General features: G+C 46.6%; 1 protein-coding gene and 1 long non-coding RNA gene across 2 annotated transcripts in view; both read right to left on the bottom strand.

Annotated features, from left to right (window-relative positions):
• The window catches only part of FBXW4 (F-box and WD repeat domain containing 4), a 56803-nt gene extending 36533 nt beyond the window's left edge, over window positions 1–20270 (bottom strand). Inside the window, exons 1-5 of the mRNA XM_068688288.1 lie at window positions 19900–20270; window positions 9366–9461; window positions 6475–6660; window positions 5175–5307; window positions 2612–2706 (exon numbers count right to left, since the gene is read on the bottom strand). Coding sequence (XP_068544389.1) covers window positions 2612–2706; window positions 5175–5307; window positions 6475–6660; window positions 9366–9461; window positions 19900–20165 — 776 coding nt within the window. The 5' untranslated portion in view covers window positions 20166–20270. The remainder of the gene's footprint in view (window positions 1–2611; window positions 2707–5174; window positions 5308–6474; window positions 6661–9365; window positions 9462–19899) is intronic.
• Window positions 10349–19446, bottom strand: LOC137859328 (uncharacterized). The gene is made up of 2 exons (XR_011098233.1): window positions 13862–19446; window positions 10349–13502 (listed from the first exon to the last, which is right to left on the bottom strand). It is a non-coding gene; the product is annotated as an uncharacterized lncRNA (long non-coding RNA).
• Window positions 20271–20327: the final 57 nt, after the last annotated feature.

The raw sequence follows: 20327 nt of genomic DNA, 5'->3' as shown, positions 1-20327 counted from the left end.
TTCTCCCCACGTAGTAGGAAGAAACGATCTGGTATTCCTGGTACCTTTTTACTACCTTTCACCCTACCTGATTTTCCTTAATGGCATCATTCTGCTTGCAGATCCTGCCAGCATCCAGCCCAGCATCACGAGACAAAGAGCAAGAAAGCCTCCTCCATAGCTCAGCACATCTGTGAGAGGATTTCTGTGCAGCCACATGGAAACTGGGAATGACTCTAAGCAGAACACTAAAGCCTGAGGAGCTGCACTTGGAGACTACTAAAGAAGCTTCGGTGACAGACAGAAAGATCTCTGAAACAGAAGAAGGAAAGTTTCACTGCTGTCTATTAACAGCTGAGGTTCAGTAAGAATCCAGCCCTGACTGCTTTAGAGAGCCTTAGTTTTGGCAAACCTCCAGGTCAGGAAACTTCAGCCTCTCCAAAGCAATTCCTAATGGCCAGAGCTAGAGAAGCTCTCCCTGCTCCTACCCCACCACGCACAACTGCTTTGAGCCGTTCCAGAAGTCTGTCTGTACATAGCAGAGAGAGCTGGTGGACGCTCAGCAACGATGGGCCAAAATACCTGTGGCTGGAGCCTGATTGTACAGCAGCTCTACACCGTAACCATCCATTCTTATGGAGGAGATCCCAGTTTACAGCAGCAAGGGAGGAGGCAGAACTGGGAGGGTATGTCGAGTGGTTAGGAGGAAGTGGAGGTTACAGGCCACGTTCAGCCTCACTGAGGAACAAACACACCCAAGCACTGGCCAGAAGGATGGGGACTGCTAGGGAGGAAAAGCTTCACACACAAGTGCATAGGGAATGCCTGTGGGTGAAATATGGGCTCCTGCAAATAAAACAGAAACCACAGAGCTCCCCAAAGCAGACCTTGCTAGAAACAAGATATTATCTTCTTGATACTCACCCTCATTAGACAGCAAGCAATAAAACCTATTAGTGAAAAATTCATCTCCCCTGCCCCTTGCCCTGGCCCTCCCCCACCACATGCCCTCCTGCTCTGATCCTCTCTCTCTTCTAGGATGGCTGCGATTTGTTCTGAGAAGCGACAGGTTTATAGGTTAGCCGACACCTTCTCTCTGTGGAATTTTAATTAACTTCTCCCATCGTCAATACGTTAAGGAGCAGGGTTCCCATTATACGAGGTCAGCAGCGTGTTTCAGGCCCTGCTATATCAGCCGTCAAATTGAAGAATTAATGACGTGGCTAATTGGCTCTAATTCTCCACCCCCCTCCCCAAAATATGGAGGGGCAAGATGGGGGGGGGGGGGAAAGAAGGAATAGGGCAGGCTGGTGGGGGAGGCTGGTACAGTCCACAGTCTCATAAAAAGAGTGCACAATTTAAGCCGACTTGTTCATGGGGTAGCTGTTCTACCACCCCTCATTTATCACCCTGCAGGGAGGAAAGGGGGGAGTGGGGAGACAGTGGGTAAATATTGTGACAAAGAGCGTGCACAAGCGTGCACGCCAGGGAGAGGAACGCTGTCCTGACAAGAGGCCACCTCCATAGGTCATCACTTAGGAGTAGGAAGCAGCATGCCACTAGGCTCTAACCAGCCGTGGTGCTAGAGCAAGAGCCTGTCTGCTAGAAAAGGGGCCTTAGCAGCACAGAAGACTGCAAAGGGTTTCTATCTAACATCATACAGCAGCATTAATGCACGTGGCACTTCTTCAAAAACACTATCTGTGCCAAATGTTTGGAGCAATGGGACAAGGGAATGGCAAAATCATAGCTGGCCCATATCACTTCCTTGATAATGCCACTAGCTCCGCACCACTAAGTTTCTGCTGCCTGCAAAACAAGCTCAGACATCTACTGAGGACAGCAGTTTGGGGAAATACTTGGGTATTGCACAAGCCTAAAATTCACTTGTTGAAGACATCACATGGACAGCAAAACCAGCTCTTCTTTCCTCTTCCCCTCAGGAAAGCTAAATAAGAATCTCTCTTGCATGCAGAAGAACAGCTTAATAATGCAAAGAGACAGAGCACTGCTGGCCAGCATAAGATTTTAACTGCAAGAGTTTAAATTGCTCAGATTTTCACTTCTTCAAGAAGAAGATCAGTTTGAAAAACACCTTGGAAGACACTGATATTTTGCCCTTACCTTCCATGCTGAAGTTGTAGCATTACATCTGCATTAGAAGCATAGAGCTACAGGTGACAGAGGTTGGAAAAACTTGTCCATGAACTCTGCTTCTACCTTCCTCTGTTTAGCATGCCAAATTTACCCTGAAAACTGAGCGCTAGCCACTGCACGCAGCTCCAAGCACGCTTGCCAAGCCAAAAAAGTAAGGATCTTTTTGCTTGGCATCTCTTCTGCCACAGAATGAAAATACAAGTTGGCATCTCTTCAGTAGAGAAAACCTCAAGAGGATCTGGCTCACTGCTTCTAACTAGGAAGGCAGAGCAAGTCAAAAAGTTTGCTCTGCAAGTAAGACAGGTCCCACCCGTGACAGTAACAGAAATGCAGGGCTATTTTCACAGCCTCTTATGAAGGGACCACTCTGGTGTGCAGGGGCACAAAAAAACAAGTCTTTTGGGGACACACATCCTATCCAACTCCTTTACTTCTTCTCTCTGTTGGAAATTGGGAATAAAGAGAGCTCATTTACCTTAATAATGGGCTGATAGCAATGGACCACACTCGATCCTCTGTCTGCACTGTATGTAGACACTGCCCAACTCTGCCCGCGGACAGGGACCAAACCTAAAGAGAGAGATGCACATTATGCCAGGTCACCCAGAAGACAAAGAAGATAGAATGCACACTGCTAATGCTGTGCTGCAAGAGCTCCCCAAACTGTCTTGCTCACCTTCCCTGATATCCTTTCCCTGTATTCCCACTACTTATTTCTGAGGAGAGCCTTTCCATCACTGGCAAAACAAGCACTCAGAGTTACACGATGACTCAGCTTATGAGTATGACCTTCCATCCCACTTCACCACGGGGAACAGAGAAAGCACCCCCATCACCACGCGCTTTCTAGGGCAGCACTCAGCACAGACATTTCTCGTCTTCTGGAGTTAAATAAACAAGAAGTGAGATTTGATCAGATCTCTGCTGCTCTCTTGAACAGTGCAGGAAGACTTTGCACCATCCCTGTAAATATTTCCATTCCTATTTTCTATAAATTAATTGTTCACTACCCTGTAAAATAGCTCTGTGTAAAGCCACCCCCTTTGGAGCAAGCTTCTTGAGTGTACCCCAGGCTATTCAGTGCCCCCCTTGCTCACTGACAAGACAATGTAAGAGAAATCTCTTCCCTCCCCCACTAGTGCACACGTGCACATCCCCACCCACCAGTTCACCTTCCCCACTACCTTTGTTTCTGGGTCCTTATAAAGTCCCCCAGCTTCTTGCTGGGGCCTCTGCTTGCGTTCCTCACTTTCCCCACCTTGCCCTCATTCTTGGCTCAGAGAACTTGAGCCCCCCAGTTCTGTGTAACCGACCCACAATGTTTCACTTCAGGACTTCAAAGCTGGGAGTGCCCTATTTGTTTGTTTGTTGATAATGCCCAGGATTGCAGGCTATTCTTGTCAGCGGGGAATTTAGCACCTAGTGTCAGCAAAAGCAGCAGAAAAGCTTAACTCTTTTAAGGCATCCCTATCTCCTACAGGTTAAAAATATTGCTCAGAGCACACTATCTGGTGCCTATCACACAGGAATGTACATTAGCAGCTCTTCAGGGCTTAGTCCTAATCAACACTCAGCAGAGCCCTCAATAGCTTAGACATTTAGAGCCCCTTTAAAAGGCTGGTAGGGATTCCCTTCCACCCTCCAAGAGTCTCATTCATGCAAACAAGGCAGCCTACAAAAGAGATAGTAAAAAATAAACGGTGAACATCCTTAGAGCCTATGCTGCAGGGAGCACTGGGTGGGCAAGATCTCACACTAGCTCCAAGAAAAACAGACTTAAATTCCCCCCTGGCCTTCAGGAATTTGTTCTCAAGGTCAGGGGAGGTCTTTCCTCTGGCTGCCAGGGCAGAAGCTCCAGAAAACAGAGAGGAGCAGCCCTGCTTAAAAGTCAGAAAAAGCAGTATCAACACCTTGTTCCCAGGAGGTAAGCAGCATCTTAAAATAGTGCCTTCTGCATCTGAACACCAGTCTCCTTGTGGGTGATTTTACCCAGGAGTACGCTCATACAGAGGGACCAACCAGAATAGACAGGGTAGAGTTGCTCAGCAGCCTTGTCAGATGGTTACCCATTAACACACACTTCCTATAAAACCTGGAAAGAGACATTTAGGTCTTCTTTCGGCCCACCTTCTCCTCTTGTCAAATGGGAATAGCCTTTTTTCCTTTTACTTCCATTAATGCTCTAAGATTTGTACCGAGGACCAGGAGTATCCAACATCCTACCCTGAGCAAAAGCAAAAACTTTCAACATTTGGCAACCACTACTAACAATAACAAGTGCTTGTGAAGATGCTACAGGTACTGCATCGTGCTAGCAGGACACAGGTGAAATCACTATGTGGAGTTTCCTAAACCACTAAAACAGAATTTGTTACAGCTCAGGAGAACAACTCTCCAGGTCTGTGCAGGAACACATCATTGCCAACCAGATCCAGGAAAAAAAAATCAACAAGGTCCTGTCTCAAAAAGAAACAGCCAGCAATTATGTGACAGGATTCAGTGATAACAATTGTAAGGGAGAAATGGGAGCTTGTTATATTTATAGCCTAATTTCACTCCCAATTTGCAAAACAAGAACCATAAAAAATAAAAATCAACTACAATCCCATGGGGCTGGAAAAGACATCATGCTATCCTTTAAAGAGATTGAATATACAACAGAGAGCATGTGAAGCAGCACTGCATCACGAAGGAAAGGTGCTTGAGATACATACAGCAAATTTCAAACTAACTGGCAAGGATTTCCACTACAGTGTTAGACAAACGTACAATGAACGAAGCAAAACATCAGCTGCCTTCTTTTGTACTTCCTAGTTTAAACTAGCAGCTGATATCCTGACAAATGTCTTTCTTAAAAACTTGGCACAGCAAGCATCTTTGCAAAGGCATAAGCCTATGCCAAGATATCCAGCACTCCTCCTGCACACACGCATGCCAGGGCTTTCCTGAGAGCTTTGCTGACACAAACTTTCATGGCACAAGACCTCTGAGGTCACAACTGCAGCAGCACCTGCAGCTGCTGGAACATCACTGCTCACCTTCGCTGTTCTGTCCCGGGAGCCACTGACAATGAGGCCACCTTGGAAGTCCACACAGTTCACCTCTTGTTCATGAGCAGAGAACTTGACACTGTAGGAGCCGTGGATCTTGTGAAGGACAATATTTCCATCCCTGAAAAACAAATCCCCAAGCAGGGAGTGTATCAGCTGCATCTCTCCTTTGGCTAGTCACACACCTTCCATTCCTGCTTGGCAGTGCCACTGAAAGACCAGGACTGATCTCTCATGGGAGCTGAAATTCAAACAGCATTATTAACCCTCCACTCCTCACACATCACCTGTTCTCTCAAAATCCCATCTGGATCCCACATCTGGCCATTCAAAGCCTGATCTGCTGCACATGACAAATTTCCTGGCTAACTTTCCACCCACCACTTTGTGTTAAACTGCAGAAACTAGCAGAGCAGCCATTCCTCCTTCTCCTGCTTTCAGCTTGCCAGAATCCTGGCTGGACGCTGAACGGACAGAGTAAGTGAGTGTCATGTTAGAGCCTCAGCTTTTCATTCTTTTCAGAGCAGTTACACAGGGTTTTGCATTTTGAATTAACTACAAAGACACTTAGACTTCTTTTTAGCCAATACAGTTGCTGGAATTTTAAATGCATGCCTTCATTTTCACCTGAATTTTGGGCTACAGTTCACAGGGGAGAGTGTCAAGGCATCCAGGGCAGACAGCCATGCTTGCAACTCTCAATTCTGTGCTGAAGTGCTGAGTATATTAATAGCTAAAACTTTATATATAACAGTTCTGTCATTTGCTGTAATTGAAAAAGGCCAGCCAAATGCAAAATTAATTGGAGAAGTGTGTGTGTGCCGGAATACTTGGCAGTTTTCCCCCTCTCCACAATTATATCAGTAGGTCTAATAAGGATACACTTGTCTCTAGAAAGCTTAATGCACAACTGCAGTCTCAGTTAACCAGCAGTTCTGGGTATCAGAACACAGCCTAGCTACCCTGACTGTAACAGGGAAATAAATTAACCTTGCAGATCAGTCAGGATTGCATGACTCGACACACAGTCCTGATTTGACAATCCTGTGGACATCTGCACAAGTTCAAAAGAGAGAAGGACAGTTCATAAGGTCAACAGCATGAAACTCAGCTCTTCAGCTTTTTCAGGAGGGAACCAAATCCTAAGAGAGAAAGCAAGGGCTGAATACAGCCAAACATAAGGACATCGTGTAGCAAGATTAACCCGTCTGCTCTGGGTTGGAGTTACACAAAACCTTTCCAGCTTCACTACCAGGCTCCTTGGGCTCCCTTCATTCACCCAACTTACCCTCCTCCACTGACAATGTGGGAGTTGACAAGTACAAAGCGACATACGTCCTCCTGGTGGCCAGAGAAGATAGCTTGAGGGTGACGCTGCAAACCTGTGCCATCCGGACAGAGTTGGTAGGCCTGGATGTTCTCGGCTTGAGACAGGTAGAGATACTCGCCATCCAACTCCATCCAGGGCATCAAACTGCAAAGAGAAAGCAGGTTGGGGTCAGGGGGTGGGTGGGAGAGGAAAACAAAAAAATACACACACACACACACAAAAAAAAAAAGAAAAAAAAAAAAAAGAAGATTTTATACATAAACAAATTAAAGAAAACTGTAAATTTAGAGCTGCCGGTCACATACAAAAAGCAGGAGTTAATATAGCACAGCTAAGAAGTGGAGTTTCTTTAGCAACATATAAAGCAAATCACATTGCTGTCATTTTTCTAACCAAGAGTCGAGGAAAATGAAGCACGGAATCTCTGAAAGAGAAGATGCCCAAGAGCCTAGTGAATTTAGATAGGAAATACTTAAGGCTCCCTGACCCCTCTTCACAAGCCCTGCACTTTTTAAGAAACCAGACTATCAGGCATTTGTGAGCTATGTCAAGCATTTCTAACAGCCTTCAATCCGAGGCTCTCGGTGCAAACAGTCCTAGCTGTCCTCATTATTTGCTGATGCCCAGCAAACAACACAAAGCTGCCACTGTCCCACATGCATCAGAGCAGAGGAACAGATCACATCTAGTAACACATATCTTCCTGCGAAGTCCTGCATCTCCTACACACGCTGTACACTATTATGCAAAGCAGCAGGCTAAGCCTGAGGGTATCCAACAATTCTGTGCTCTTCATATAGACGTATTTTTCCACTCTCACACCTCTTCCACCCCTGAGTTAGAAGTAATGGCAGAGCAACCTCTCTTGATTTCTGATGCCCATCTTTTGGATGAGTCCCTACACCCCTTCTGCCCCTTACTATTTATGGGATGGTGGCAATTCCCTGCAGAGGAGTTCCAAGCACAAGAGCAGTGAACTGCTAACGGAGCTGTTCCAAAGTATTTTGAAGATTGAAGTTAAAAGTGGAAAATAAGCTTCACTTTCTGGGAGATCAAGAGAGAGAAGATATTCAAGCAGTATCTGAATCAAGTCTGTTATCACAACACATTTATTTATTCCTGAAACAAAACCAAAATACAGAAAACAAAATAGGCTGCGATGCACGCTTAGGCAGTGAGCTGTTTGTTCAAGATCTTGCTTTGTGTAGCCTCCAGAGAATCAAAAAACTGACCTTCTAGATACAAGGCCAGATACAAAGAGATATGAGGCTCATGTCCTATGGGGCACAGATGTGTGAAATTGTCTCCGCTCTGCACAGTCATTGCTGAGTGCACCCATGAAAACATTGAGCAAAACCAGAGCCTTTCCACAGAACATCCTTTCAGTTTTCAAACTATTCAGACTGCCTGTTTTGAAAGCATCAAAACCTGACTCTTTTTTTGCAGATCACTCATCCTCAGTGGTCATGATTTTCTGTGTCAGCAGAGGCACTGCACACAGCAGCACCTCATGTCATCACAATAAAGGACTAGAAGCAAGCAAGAAGACGTGGTAGATTACTAGATAGAAAGTTCCTGCTTGCTTTGCGTTCATTTCCAATAAGAAGCTTTTAGTCACAGGGACAGAGCTGTTGCACAAAGGTTATACCGTTCATTTGGGATTTGGTCATATGCATGGAAAAAATAAGAGGCATCTTTAGAGCAGCAGCTTTGGTTTGAGGCAGGCTTTGATTTCCTCTTGCTTCCTCCACTCCCACACAGTCCTCTAAAGCCAAGTGAATATCCAGCTTCCCCAGACTACAGCCAGTTTCTGTGTCTCTTCCTGTTGCAGTTTAGCTTTTTACCTTTTTCTATGTTTTTTTCATAAGGACAAGTAACAAATTTGAAAGCGGGATAAATGAAAATTAGAGGATGCAGTTTGGATGGTGGCCTCATTAAATCAGACCTTGCATTTTCATTTGGGAAGCTGGTTTAGTAATGATCTCTAACAACCACAGAGCCTGTCTTCACAGATGGTCACAGGCACTTCAAAGGCAGGTATACAACCTGCACCAAGAACCACTCCGCTCATTACAGCTGTTCCCAGGACTTCAGACAAGCAGTGGCACATTATCCACCACTTCAATCTAGGCAGCAGAAAAAAGGCATGAAAGCTCAGTAGCAGGTCCCTGCTCTTCAGCAGCTAACAAACCGTAGTTGTTCTCATTTTTCCTTCTGTCTGGTGATGTGAAAGCTAAAAATTTAGATGTGCTGTTCAGACGAGAGACATACCTTGTGCTTTGCTTTGAAAGGTGAGTAGGTCTGCAAGAAAGAATTTAACGCCACCCTCCTCTCATTGATGTCAAATATATACTTTGGTAGTGAAGGAGGGAAGCATAAGGTAGAAGAAAGAAGCAGCATAAGGTAGAAGAATGGCAGTTAGCATTTTAGATTTGTACACCCAAATCAAGGGCCAGGATAAAGCATGGGAGACAAAACAAGCATTTTGAGGAGATGCTTAGGTCCAAATCTGGGATCATGGTATAGAGCAATAGATAAGCACATAATAGTCTGGAGTCTGAAGTAAAGGTTACTAAATCCAACCAGACCTGCACAGATCAGAACAATGCCAAATTCAGGCTCTTACTGAGAGAGGAACTCTCGACTGGCAGAACAAATCCCTAGGGCAAGGCAGCAACTCCAGTTACCCCACATCCAGCTAGCCAGCAACATCCGAAACAGGCCAGACATCGCTTGTAAAACCCCCATGGATGAGAAGGAGCATGAAACATCTCATTTCAGGGCACAGAAGCAAACCCAAGGCCCCTCAGCAGCTGACAGAACCAGGAGAAGAGGAAGGAGCCACTTGCTTTCGTTTCCATTTCAGGACCGTCTCCCTCCGGCAGCGTCCATGCCTCCAGTTGCGAGAGACCTTCACCCTCTCCTTCACTGGGATGCCAGCCGCTCTGCAGACAAAGGGAGAGAGAGGAGATTAGCAACCACGACTGATACTACACAGAGAACAAATGCAACCAAGCCAGGTTACGGGTACGTTCCCTCTCTGGCTCCAAAAATGACGAACCAGCAAACATTGATGGTGCCAGGGCTCACTGTAGCTTGTGGGAGCTGACAAGAAAGGAGCCCTGAGCAGAGTGGGTATTCATCGACAAAGCCAGCCATCCCTGATGGCCTCTATTGTACAAGCATCAGATCTGATCACAGGTACACAGGCAGCAGCACAGGTTCAAGCACAACGCAATCAAGACAACACACAAAGAAATTTCCAGAGCAGCCAAAGAAACAAGACACCTCTTTTCTTCCAGAGACTAAAAAAAGCCAGGTAGGCGAGGGGCAACAACACACAAGAACAGATGGAAGAAACACCAGTCAGGAGAACACTGAAACCAGAAGCCAGAAGAGTAGTAAAGAAACTGCTCCCGATCCTCACTTGCCTGACGATCACATAACCAGATACAGTAATTAGAAATCAAGATAGGTTCAGACTACAAATACAATTTGTTTATCTGTATAACCTCCCAACACACACACGCCCCAGTTAAGATGGACCAGCTTTTGCAGCTCACCAAAGGACTGAGAACCCCACTGCATCGCTGGAAGTTCTCTACTTCTAGCCAAAGTTACTCAAAGATACTAAAGGAGAGCCTGTAGCTCACACCCAGTCACTGGGGTACAAATCAAAGTCACTGGGACAAGCCAAGATCAACAGAGCTCAAAAAGTGACAAAAGGTACGTACCACAGGGACCTGGGATCCTGGTCCCTTTAGTGTCTACTCAAATTTACCCAGTTCAAGCAGCTGTTCAACATCTGTTTTCTTTCATGATCCAGAGTTGATTAAAGATTAAAAAAAAAAAAGAAAAAAGGCAGCTTTACAGCTTTAATACCTACCTTTCTCATATCATACACTTAATTATTTAATATCCTGGGTGGAGCTGCTTAGGTAGAAAGGACCAGAAAAGTATAAACAAGAAACTCTCAAAGTTATCCTTTGCAACTTGGCATTGTGAACCACTTAGTAGAGTACAAGAGTTGTTTCCCTTTTCGTGTACTTCCCAACTGCAAATGTTCCCCACAAGGGAAGAAAGGAAGATCCCCAGATCACTGATAGATGGGGACTGGTGCCCAGCCAGGACCAGTTCCCTTCTCCCATCACCACCATGCCCCCAAAGCACTTCCCAAAAGTCAGATTTTTGGGTCCTGTCATTTTTAACACAAAGAGTAGCTCCCTGTAAATAAACATCTCCTGTGGTTGTTAATGGGTGTAGGAATCTCTAACCTGGCCCTGGGGCCTGGCCAGAGTCTCATTTTCCCAGCCTTCCTTCCATAGCCTCAGGCTTTTTTTTTTTTTTTTTTCTATTCACCCTTCCCTCCCCTTTTCTATGCTTTCCGGCACTTAGTCACCATTATAATTTGACTGCATTCCTGGGCATGTGACCCATTTTAAACAAAAACAGAAACCACACACAGAAAAGCTTTCTGTCCCCTAGAAACCTGCGCAACTCGAAAGTTTATCATCAGTAGCGCCACACCAAATAAAAGTGAATTTAGGAAGCAACAGGCTCTTTATTTCTCCTAACCCTTTAAAAACTAATAATAAATTTAAATCTCTGGAGCTAGCCTAGGCTGCAAGAAGAGGAATTACATTTAAAGAGAGCACTTGCAGGAGCCTGTGGAGCCAGATAGCGTCTGAGATGAGGAATGCACAGCACTGAAAAGTCAGGTCGGGTCCAGCAGCCTCCTCATGGCTTATTACTCTCCCAGACAGAGTTCAGGCTCTCCGCCTACATCCAATTCCATTCATTTCTCCAAAAACTCCTCTCCCCACGCTCAGCCCCCAGTTAAGTTCTCCCCGCGTACAGATTTTAAGTCACCAACTTGCACGGTGATGGAAAATGCACTCATGCCACAACCCTCCCCCCCCAACACGCACCGGTCCAAACAGATATCCTGAGCTCAGCACACAAACCTTACTGAGACTAGATGCAATTTCCATGGCTCCAAAAAAAGGTGAATCCAAGGTCAAAAATGAAGCTTTCATCTTATAAAGTCGACCACTTTCCTAATTGGGGCCCAACTAGAAAAGCGGCCCTACTAGGGGGTCTACTACCTACCAGGTATCTGGAGCTCAATGCACAGACCCTTGCTGGTTTTTAGGGCAGGGAGGTGTTTGTTTTACTGTTAGTAGACAAAAAATTCATCCACCCTGCCTTCTCCACCTAACAATTCTGGGTCCAGATAATTTAAACTTGCCTTAGAAGCATCCACCCTTTATTTTACAGAAATTCCATTTATTCAAAACAGAAGCAAGAGATGGGATGGGACATAAGGAGGCCATGAGAAGGGGGTGCAGAAGTTGGACTGATTCCTTTGCCAACCCCACGGCAGCAGAGAATGACCTGCAAAGATTTTCAGTGTTGGTCAGAGGCATTTTATCCCTTATACCCAGACGGAAGTTAAATCAAGGCCAGTGATGGAATCAAGTGCTGACATATAATTTGATTTGCTTCCTCAACAGCACTCTCCAGTTCAACTCCCAAAATACATCAGCGAGGGTGATGAGCAACATTGCAATGCCCTAGAGTAATTCTCAGATATTAGACAGATAAAAAAGGCATCACCATATAAACTTAATCATTTGATTAAAAAAAAAAAAAAAAGATCCTTTTCTCCCCTATAAGACTGTTTTGCTTCAGTAATGGTCAACACACTTTCTATGCATGATGTAAATTGAAGAATTGTTCCATGATGACCTGAAAAACATCATTAAGATTCATCATACATCTACACTTGACTTAACTAAGTACCTCTCACATCAACAACTGGATTCAAAGATTCAGCAGACTCACCCACCTCACAGAGATACATCCTATGGAAGATGCTGTGCAGGGACCACTATCCACAGCCAGTGAATAACTTGACCTTTATTAGCACACAATCCAGCAAAACACTAAACCACGTGCTTAAAATTCACTACATGCTTAAGTTCCCTGTGAAGTCAAGCTCTTGGCATTCAGGTTCTCGAAGAAACCACCCAGCAGTGAACTTCAAGACTGCAGAGGCTGACTCACTGAGGAAGGACCACTGTTTTCACCAGGAACAACACAGAGCTGCATCAGTACACAACTCAAGCACCCAGCACCCTACAAGGATGACAGGAAGCACACAATAGAACAACTGGTGAATGCTGTATGTGAAAATTCAGTGAAATTCAAGCAAAATGCTCTTAAAACCCACACAAGTACCAGAGTCCATCATTTTGCCACCTTTGCTAAGGGGTCACAATTATTAACAGCCTATGAAGTGGCATGACACTATCTTTTTTTATTAGCTACTTAATCCAAAAAGCACTCTATCAGGATCCCAAACCGTGTGGTGCAAAACTTGACCCGAGCTAACGCACGCTTCCAGTTGCACGCAATCCTGGTGGAGGTTCGCCTTGCAAAGCCTTTGCTTCACTAAGAAAGGGAAGCTGAACGTTTGTCACAGCCTGGGAGAATGTTCCAGGACAAAAGTCATCCCAAGCAACCCACTATAAAGGAATTTTCATTTCCCCCTTCCTACCTCACCCTCCCTTCCAAAAAGAGGTTAAAGTATTTCGCTCAAATTATGGATTTCCTCTCTTTCTTGGCAGAGTTACCAGAAGAAATTTAATATTCCACCTGGAGCCCACTTCCCAGCTGCTGGAGTGAGGGACTGGGACTATCCCCCCACAGCACCGCTGACCCAGGCGACCTCAGCCACCATGACAGTTACTGGCCTGGCCTCCAAAAAAAGCAGCAGAAGAAAGAATTGCTCAGCCAGAGATTAAGCCCATCTCCTCCTAAAGCTTCACTTCCAGCATCATTGCCTTCAATGATCCCTTCCCCGTGCAAACTCCTTTGCCACTAGAAGGGGTACTCCTGCAATAGCAGGAGCTTCTGTTTTACTGCGTCCCGGGGAGATTCCTCCTGGCCGTCTACAATTTCAGCATGTGCCAAAACAGCAGTGCCTGCAACAACACAGACCGTGTTACAGAAGGTAACACCACCGTGTCATACCGTCTATTTTCCCAGCTGCATGGGGCATCCTAACCCGCCGAAGCGCTTTGCATTTTGCTGCGCTTTAAGTGCCGAAAGAGCTCGTCTGGAAATGCAAGTCTGCAGAGACCCGCTGAGAGCGAATCTCTTCTGCGGACAAAATCTGCTGCCTGCATAAAAGCTGTCACCAGCCTGCCTCTAGCCTGCCTCGAAGGGTCATTCAGAGGAACAAATAGGTCACGGTGGCTAAGCCCGGCTTTCAACCTTGGCCCTGTGGCAGAGATGGCTAACCCAGGGACCAACTGCTCTTATTTGTGTAATCGGGACACACCTGTTGAGTGGCAGGGTCTCGGTGCATTTGCAAGTCACGGGCCACCAACAGACAGCCAAGAGGGAAAAGCTATTTATGTCAGGAGCTCCTGTTGCTGTCCTCAAGAAGTCGACCTGCTTGCAAAATAGCTCTTCCAGTGCAAGAATTCCACCTGAATTCCTTTAGCGCATGACCCTTCTTTAGCTTACCGCCAGGCTCAGTCTGTCTTCTGCGCTCTCCCCCTTCAAATGTGACACGGGTTCAAATAACTCCGAGGTGAAGAGAGATCTGCAGACTTCTCTCGCTGCTCCTTGCCTCCTCCGGTGCCTCTAAGCTCCCTCAGCCAGACCCTAGCAGGCAGTGCAGGTTTCCTGCCCCACCTCATGGGTCTTGTGAGCGATCCACCTGCACAAAAGAGCTGGAGACTTCTATTCAGACCCAGGAGAGCAGGTGAATTTCTGTACACACAGCAAAGACATGCTTCCAAAAACAAACAAACAAACAAACCCAACAACAGAAACATCATCACCAAGCCTGAGCCGTACAGCTCTGCCATCTGATACCACCTCCCTTATGATGATCCCGTGCCTTGGAATTTGGAACTTGGATAGAAACTCCACGCAGGATTTTGCATCTCTCAAGGAGCTATTTAGACTTTTTGGCTACATAAAAAAATAAAATAAAATAAATGAATAGCCCAGCAAGATGTGAACAAACCTGTAGCTGCTCAGTAGTTGTCATGTATATTCTGATCTGAAGGAGCAGAGTGTCAGGGTAAGATTCGGACAGAGTGAAATACCACGTAGCTATTTCACTTATGCAGGTGACAGGAGTAATAAAACAGGCACAGCATACATTTCTTAAGTCCTGAACTAGACAAAATTCTTCTGCTGCTTTGAATTCACAAAGACTTTAAGGGAGGCAGGCCAGTACGAACTCTTACAAATTTCCCATTCCTGGGTCAAGACGCTGTTTCAATATCGTGGAGCAATCGTGGCAGGCCTGAACTGCCCAGAACTAGCAGTTTAAGGCAGAACACGAAGCTAACAGGCGTTTCGAAAACCCACTGACTTCTCCAGCGCAAAGCAATAGCTGTGTGCCCTCTTCCAGGCTTTTCCGTTATTGCAATGTCCTCCCCAGAGGATTCCCCTCTGCATCGTCTGCACCAGTTCACTGCCTCCTTCATTTCTGACTTAAAGTAATGAAACTTGGGCAAAACACGTTTTAAAAGATGAAGGAAACTGAAGCAGCTTTACAAGCTGCTTCACACTCCCTCCCCTTCCAGCACCGAAGGCAGAGGTCTCCCATGATTGCTGCACTTTGCGTTTGGATTTGACTTGCATAGATTGGCCATTTCCTGCTCCTGCAGGTGTATATATTTTTCCAAGATCTGGAGAAAACACTGCTTTTATTAACTCACAGAAATGCTTGCACTAGTTCTTAAATACTTAGTGATGATAAATTCTCATGAATCTGTATTTCTGGACTGGAGAATATAGCATGATCCTTGTAGGCAAGGCAGGGTGGGAGACTGGGAGAGAGAAAACACGCAGTGGAACATTTCTATATTTTGACAACAGCTATTAATACATCACAAAGAGGACGCCGTCAAGCTATTTAGGTTGCAACTTTTAACTTGCCCTCTAAAATTCCGTTGTAACAAAGAGGAAATAAGTTTAGCCCAGCTGCAACTTTATTCCCTTTGTCCACGCTTTAAATAAAGAACCACCTTGCGACGAGCCTCTCTGCCTCTCCGATTTCTCCAGTCCGAGGTGGTCCAGCGGGCAGGCCCTGGCTGCGGGCTCAAAGCACCCTCTTCTATTCCTGGCTCTGACACTGACCTGCTGCACCGAGGGCAGCCTGGTTCACATCTCGCTGCCTCCGCTTCCCAGCCCTTGTTTACCCTGCCTATTTGGGCAGCGAGCTCTTCAGGGCAGGGACTGCTCTTGCTGGGCCCGTACAACAGCTGGCAAAACAGACGCAGGCTGCCAGACACAACTGTAATATCACTATACTCACCAGAAACCCCGGAGGCTTTGTGCTTACTGCTCAGCTACAGCTTAGCTGCAAGAAGAATTATTAAGCCGTGTTTTTCTGTGATATGCTGCCATGCATTTTTGGAACAAAAACGCTCACCTTACGTCACGAAGAGGGGTCTCAGCTCTTGCTTGAGTGGTTCCTCCGACTGTGTTGCAAAACTCGTAGCGTGGGGACTATCTTTTTACCAACCCCATGACAAGGTCTTATTGCAGGACGGGTCTATACATAACGTGAACATGACAACACGTAACAAAAGGTAGCCTGACACAGATGCATGCAGGACAGGTGCCAAGAACCACAAATACCTAAAACCACTGTACGTTTCCAAACCAGCAACACAATATTCTATTAAGCATTTACTTACTCATGATTCAACGAAGGAAAAGTGCATTTTGAACACCAAGAATGTGCTTAAGAACCTTTCCAAGTCAGGCCCTGCTAGCCCTAACAGACACGAACTCACACCAATGCAAACCTAGTGATTCCCCCTGCCAAGGAATGAAGTGGATGGAAACACAGCAAAGAAGAAAAAAGTTTGCTGTGTGCACAGCGCATGATCAAAATAATACCTTAAATATTTAGCTTACACACACAGCTCCTCATTTGTGGAATCCACCAAAAAGAGCAAATACGAGAGACTGTCAATGCTGTGGATGTGCCTTTCTGCATAACAACTAGCAGCTAGGATAAAGTTCCTATCTTGCTTTGACGACATCAGCCAATCAACTGAGCATTATTTAAGCATAAGTATGTTTCCTGAGATAAAAACAGCTGGCAGTTCTCAAAGGTGGATAGCCAAGATGGAAAATAGATAACTTTAAAAGTTAAATCAAACTGTTTTAGGCACTACAATTTCTCTTTCCCATGCTCCTCTACAGTAAGGGTTTCACAAGCAGTTTCTTAAAAATTTTCTCTGTTCCCTATTTTGGCTTGAGAAACTGTTATACGCAAGCCAACTGCACAAAACCAGTTGTTTCACATACAAGCTAAAGCCCCTTTCCCTCTTATCTTCTTGTTGCAATTATCTGAAGATATACCTAACAGAAACAACGTTTTAAAGAAATGGTGTCATTTTTAAGTTAATCACCCTTTTAAAAAATGGGCAAGTTCGGGAGGGGGGGGTAAGTTTCACAGCTATCTTACACTCCAGGCTCAAATTTATCTCTATTTAACAAGCATTAACAGATGGCTTATCAAAAAACATTTAACAGCAAAAATGATCAAACTCGTTCTGAGATGTTGTTTTTTTTTTTTTTTATTTTAAACAGTAAATACTCCCCAGACTAGTTTTTAACTTATGCCAGCCTCCCAGGGACCATCAGTTTAAGATCTAATGTTAGAACCATGCATGTTATTTCATTAAGTACATTTACCATAAAACGGTTCCAGCCTTTGCTTTCTCAGTTGCAGACAGCATTGAACAAATACCTCTTGAAAGTAAAAAACATCTTCTACCTAATGCGGTGTGTTACCCAGACTGTTGTGCAGAAGTTTATGCTTTCAAGCAAGTCATAGCCAGGCTTGACAAACTCAGGATTTACACTGTATGATTAAGAAAGCAGTTATCAAGAAGGCCCAGCTACCCATCACCTTCATTACCTTTCTATTTATCCAGTGATATTCTAGCTTAAACACCTACTCAGCTCAAATTTAACCTTCAAGGAGCAACCTACTGGTTTATACCTGGAATTGCTATCAGGAAGGAAGGCTGTGTGCCCAGCTTAGCCAGACCCCCTCCCTAGCTTGTACTGGTCAGTCGAATAAAATATAACCTCTCTCCTCTAATCTCATTCCTTCAGCTGCAAGAACAATCTTGGAGATTGCTCTTGGTCTTGGAGACATGCATGAGGAGCAGTGGGTATGGAAGAGACATGGCTATTTAAACCCTCAAGCTGCCACACAGACTATTAAACTCTTTTCCAGCTAGGTACAAATTTTATAACTGTACAACAAACCAAGATTGCGTGAGAAGTTAAAAGTAATTAAAGGATTCTTCCTCTAGAATATCTCAAGGTTCCTATATGACTGACTTGTAGGGCTGCTTGGTGCATTACCTAAGATTGAACTCCCTAGGACCAGAGCAGTGCTGACCAATGCTAAAAGCAGCACGCTGTGCTAAAGTTGTTTAAAGAAAACTTGAAAATAGGATTCAGTGCAAAAGCACATCCTAGAATTACTTAAAAAAAAGAAAAAGAAAAAAAAAAAGATCCTGTTCATAGCAAATCTAACAGCACTGAAATCCCTGAGAGCTTGTGACACTCAAGTACCCTTCCCTTCACTTAGACCCTCTGACCTAGCAAACCTTTTCTGTAGCTGTTTATAGAGCTGCATTCCTCTGCAGGGGAAGTGGTGGTCCTTACACATGCTGCACCTGCTCGGCTGTACACCTGATCCCTCCCGCAACCGAAACAGCATAGTATCACCTTATTCTTAATGAAAAATACAGAACTTCATTTCCTCGGGAGACAAAATCATATATCACAGCAGAGAGAGTCCAATGCACAGCCATTCTGTAGCCCTTATTCCTGCTTACTTCCTAGGGAACTGTGGTTCACTTTCCAAAGCCCAGTCCATGGTTGTAACATCCACTGGCTACAGCTGCCATCCTCCAAAAATTGAGTGGGTTTAAGTCCTGGCCTGAAAATCCAACGCAGGGATTGTCAGCACCACTGAAGCTCTATTGCTGACAGCAGGGGCCATAGCTGTTTCTCCAAGTCTGTGTCACTGATGAGATAACACCATGAGACAGCAAAACAGGCCTCAAACATCCCTTCTGGTATGATTCACGTTAACAGCATTTAGGGCAACATTACTGTGTCACTGGATGACAAATAAGATGCTGGGCTCTGAGCTGGCAGCTATAGGGAAACACAGGAAGCGATTCATAGACCCAAAGAACGTGAGCTTCCCCTCGGGATCCTCCAAGCAGCAAGGAAAGCCCATGTTGTGTGGCTGCCTCTGAGTGGCATTTTGTATGCTAATAAAACTTAGGAGAGGACATACAGCCTTTGGATTCTTACTAAAGACTGCCAAGGCCAAAACCCTAAAACACTTCCATCTAGAAAGATGCTGGTGCCATGCACACTGAGGCCAACAGATCTCACACCTAATCTGAGGTGTCTTTTCTGAGGTGTCTTTGAGGCTTTGGTAGAATGACAAAATCATTCAGGTTGGAAAAGGGCTCCCAGATCATCTGCTCCAACCATCTACCACTGTCACCCACTGAACCACGTCCAACCTCTCCTTACACACCCCCAGGGACGGTGACTCCACCACCACCCTGGGCATCCTGGTCCAACGCCTGAGCACTTTTTCTGAGAAGAAACGTCTCCTAATTTCTAACCAAAACCTCCCTTGGTGTTTTGCCTCCCCTGGTAGTTGCAGGCAAGACCAGAGGTGCCACTCCGCAGCTGTGAGGGAGAGCTGGCACACAGCAGCTCCTTCAGTTTCTCCATGCTTCCACCTCCCCTGGCTTGAAGTGTCGTGCTTTGGAGGAGTTTGTGTCGTGCTTTGGAAGAGTTTGGAGCACCGAGCTCCTCAGGAGAGCATCTCCAGCCCCAACATCTGAGGGCTGCTCCCTCCTGGTCTGGCACCGAGGGGGCTGGGGAAGCCCCCACCACTCTCTCCCGCTTTCTGGCTGGGCACTGAGAGCTTCTCCCCACTCTCCCCGACCCCGCTGGGCACTACCCGGGCCAGACCCCACACCTCAGAGCAGCCCCGGGCCCGCCACACGCGGTCCCTCCCCTCCCGGGGGCGGCCCCACGGCGGCCCCTCCGCCGCTGCCCTTCCCCTGCCCTCGCCGCCCCTCTCGGGCGCAGGGCGACGACGGCGCAGCCGCGCTTCGAGAATAGCCCCCCCCCTTCCCTCCGCCCCCTGACGGCAGCGGGGAGCCCCCCTTAGCGACTACGCCAGGAGCGCAGAGCGCCCCTTAGCAACCGGCTAGGCCGCAGCATCCCCGGCCTTTCCCAGCCGCCGCCGCCGCCTCCCCCTCGCCCTTGGGCCGCGGAGGCCTCGCTTACAGGTCGGTGCCGAGCTGGGTGAAGCCGGAGTTGAGGCAGCCGCGGGCTATGCGCCTCCAGAGGAGATCGCGGCTGCTGAGGAAGCGCAGGCGGCGGCAGACCTGGCCCAGGCGGCCCAAGGCCTGCACGTCCAGGTAGGAGCAGATGAGGAGCAGCAGCTCCTCGGGTAAGGCCCAGAGCGGGGAAAGGGGGGGGGAGGAGGGGGGGGAGGCGGCCCGGGATCCCCCCTCCGCCTGGGGGGATCGGGGGCTGCCCTTCCTCCCCATGGAGCAGCAGCTCCTGCCCCTCCTCCCCGGGAGCCGGAGCTGCTGCTGCCCGGGGGAGGCCAAGCCATGGACGGGGGCAGCCGCTCCCCAGTCACATGGGGCAGGAGCCGCTGCCTGTCACTGCCCCCCTCCGGGGGAGGAGGCGGCGGCGGCCGGGGTGGG

This window comes from Anas acuta, chromosome 7 (assembly GCF_963932015.1).
Source record: "Anas acuta chromosome 7, bAnaAcu1.1, whole genome shotgun sequence".
In the NCBI taxonomy this organism is placed as follows: domain Eukaryota; kingdom Metazoa; phylum Chordata; class Aves; order Anseriformes; family Anatidae; genus Anas; species Anas acuta.
Note: the sequence above shows the minus strand (reverse complement) of the source record. Positions and strands in the feature narration are given on the sequence as shown.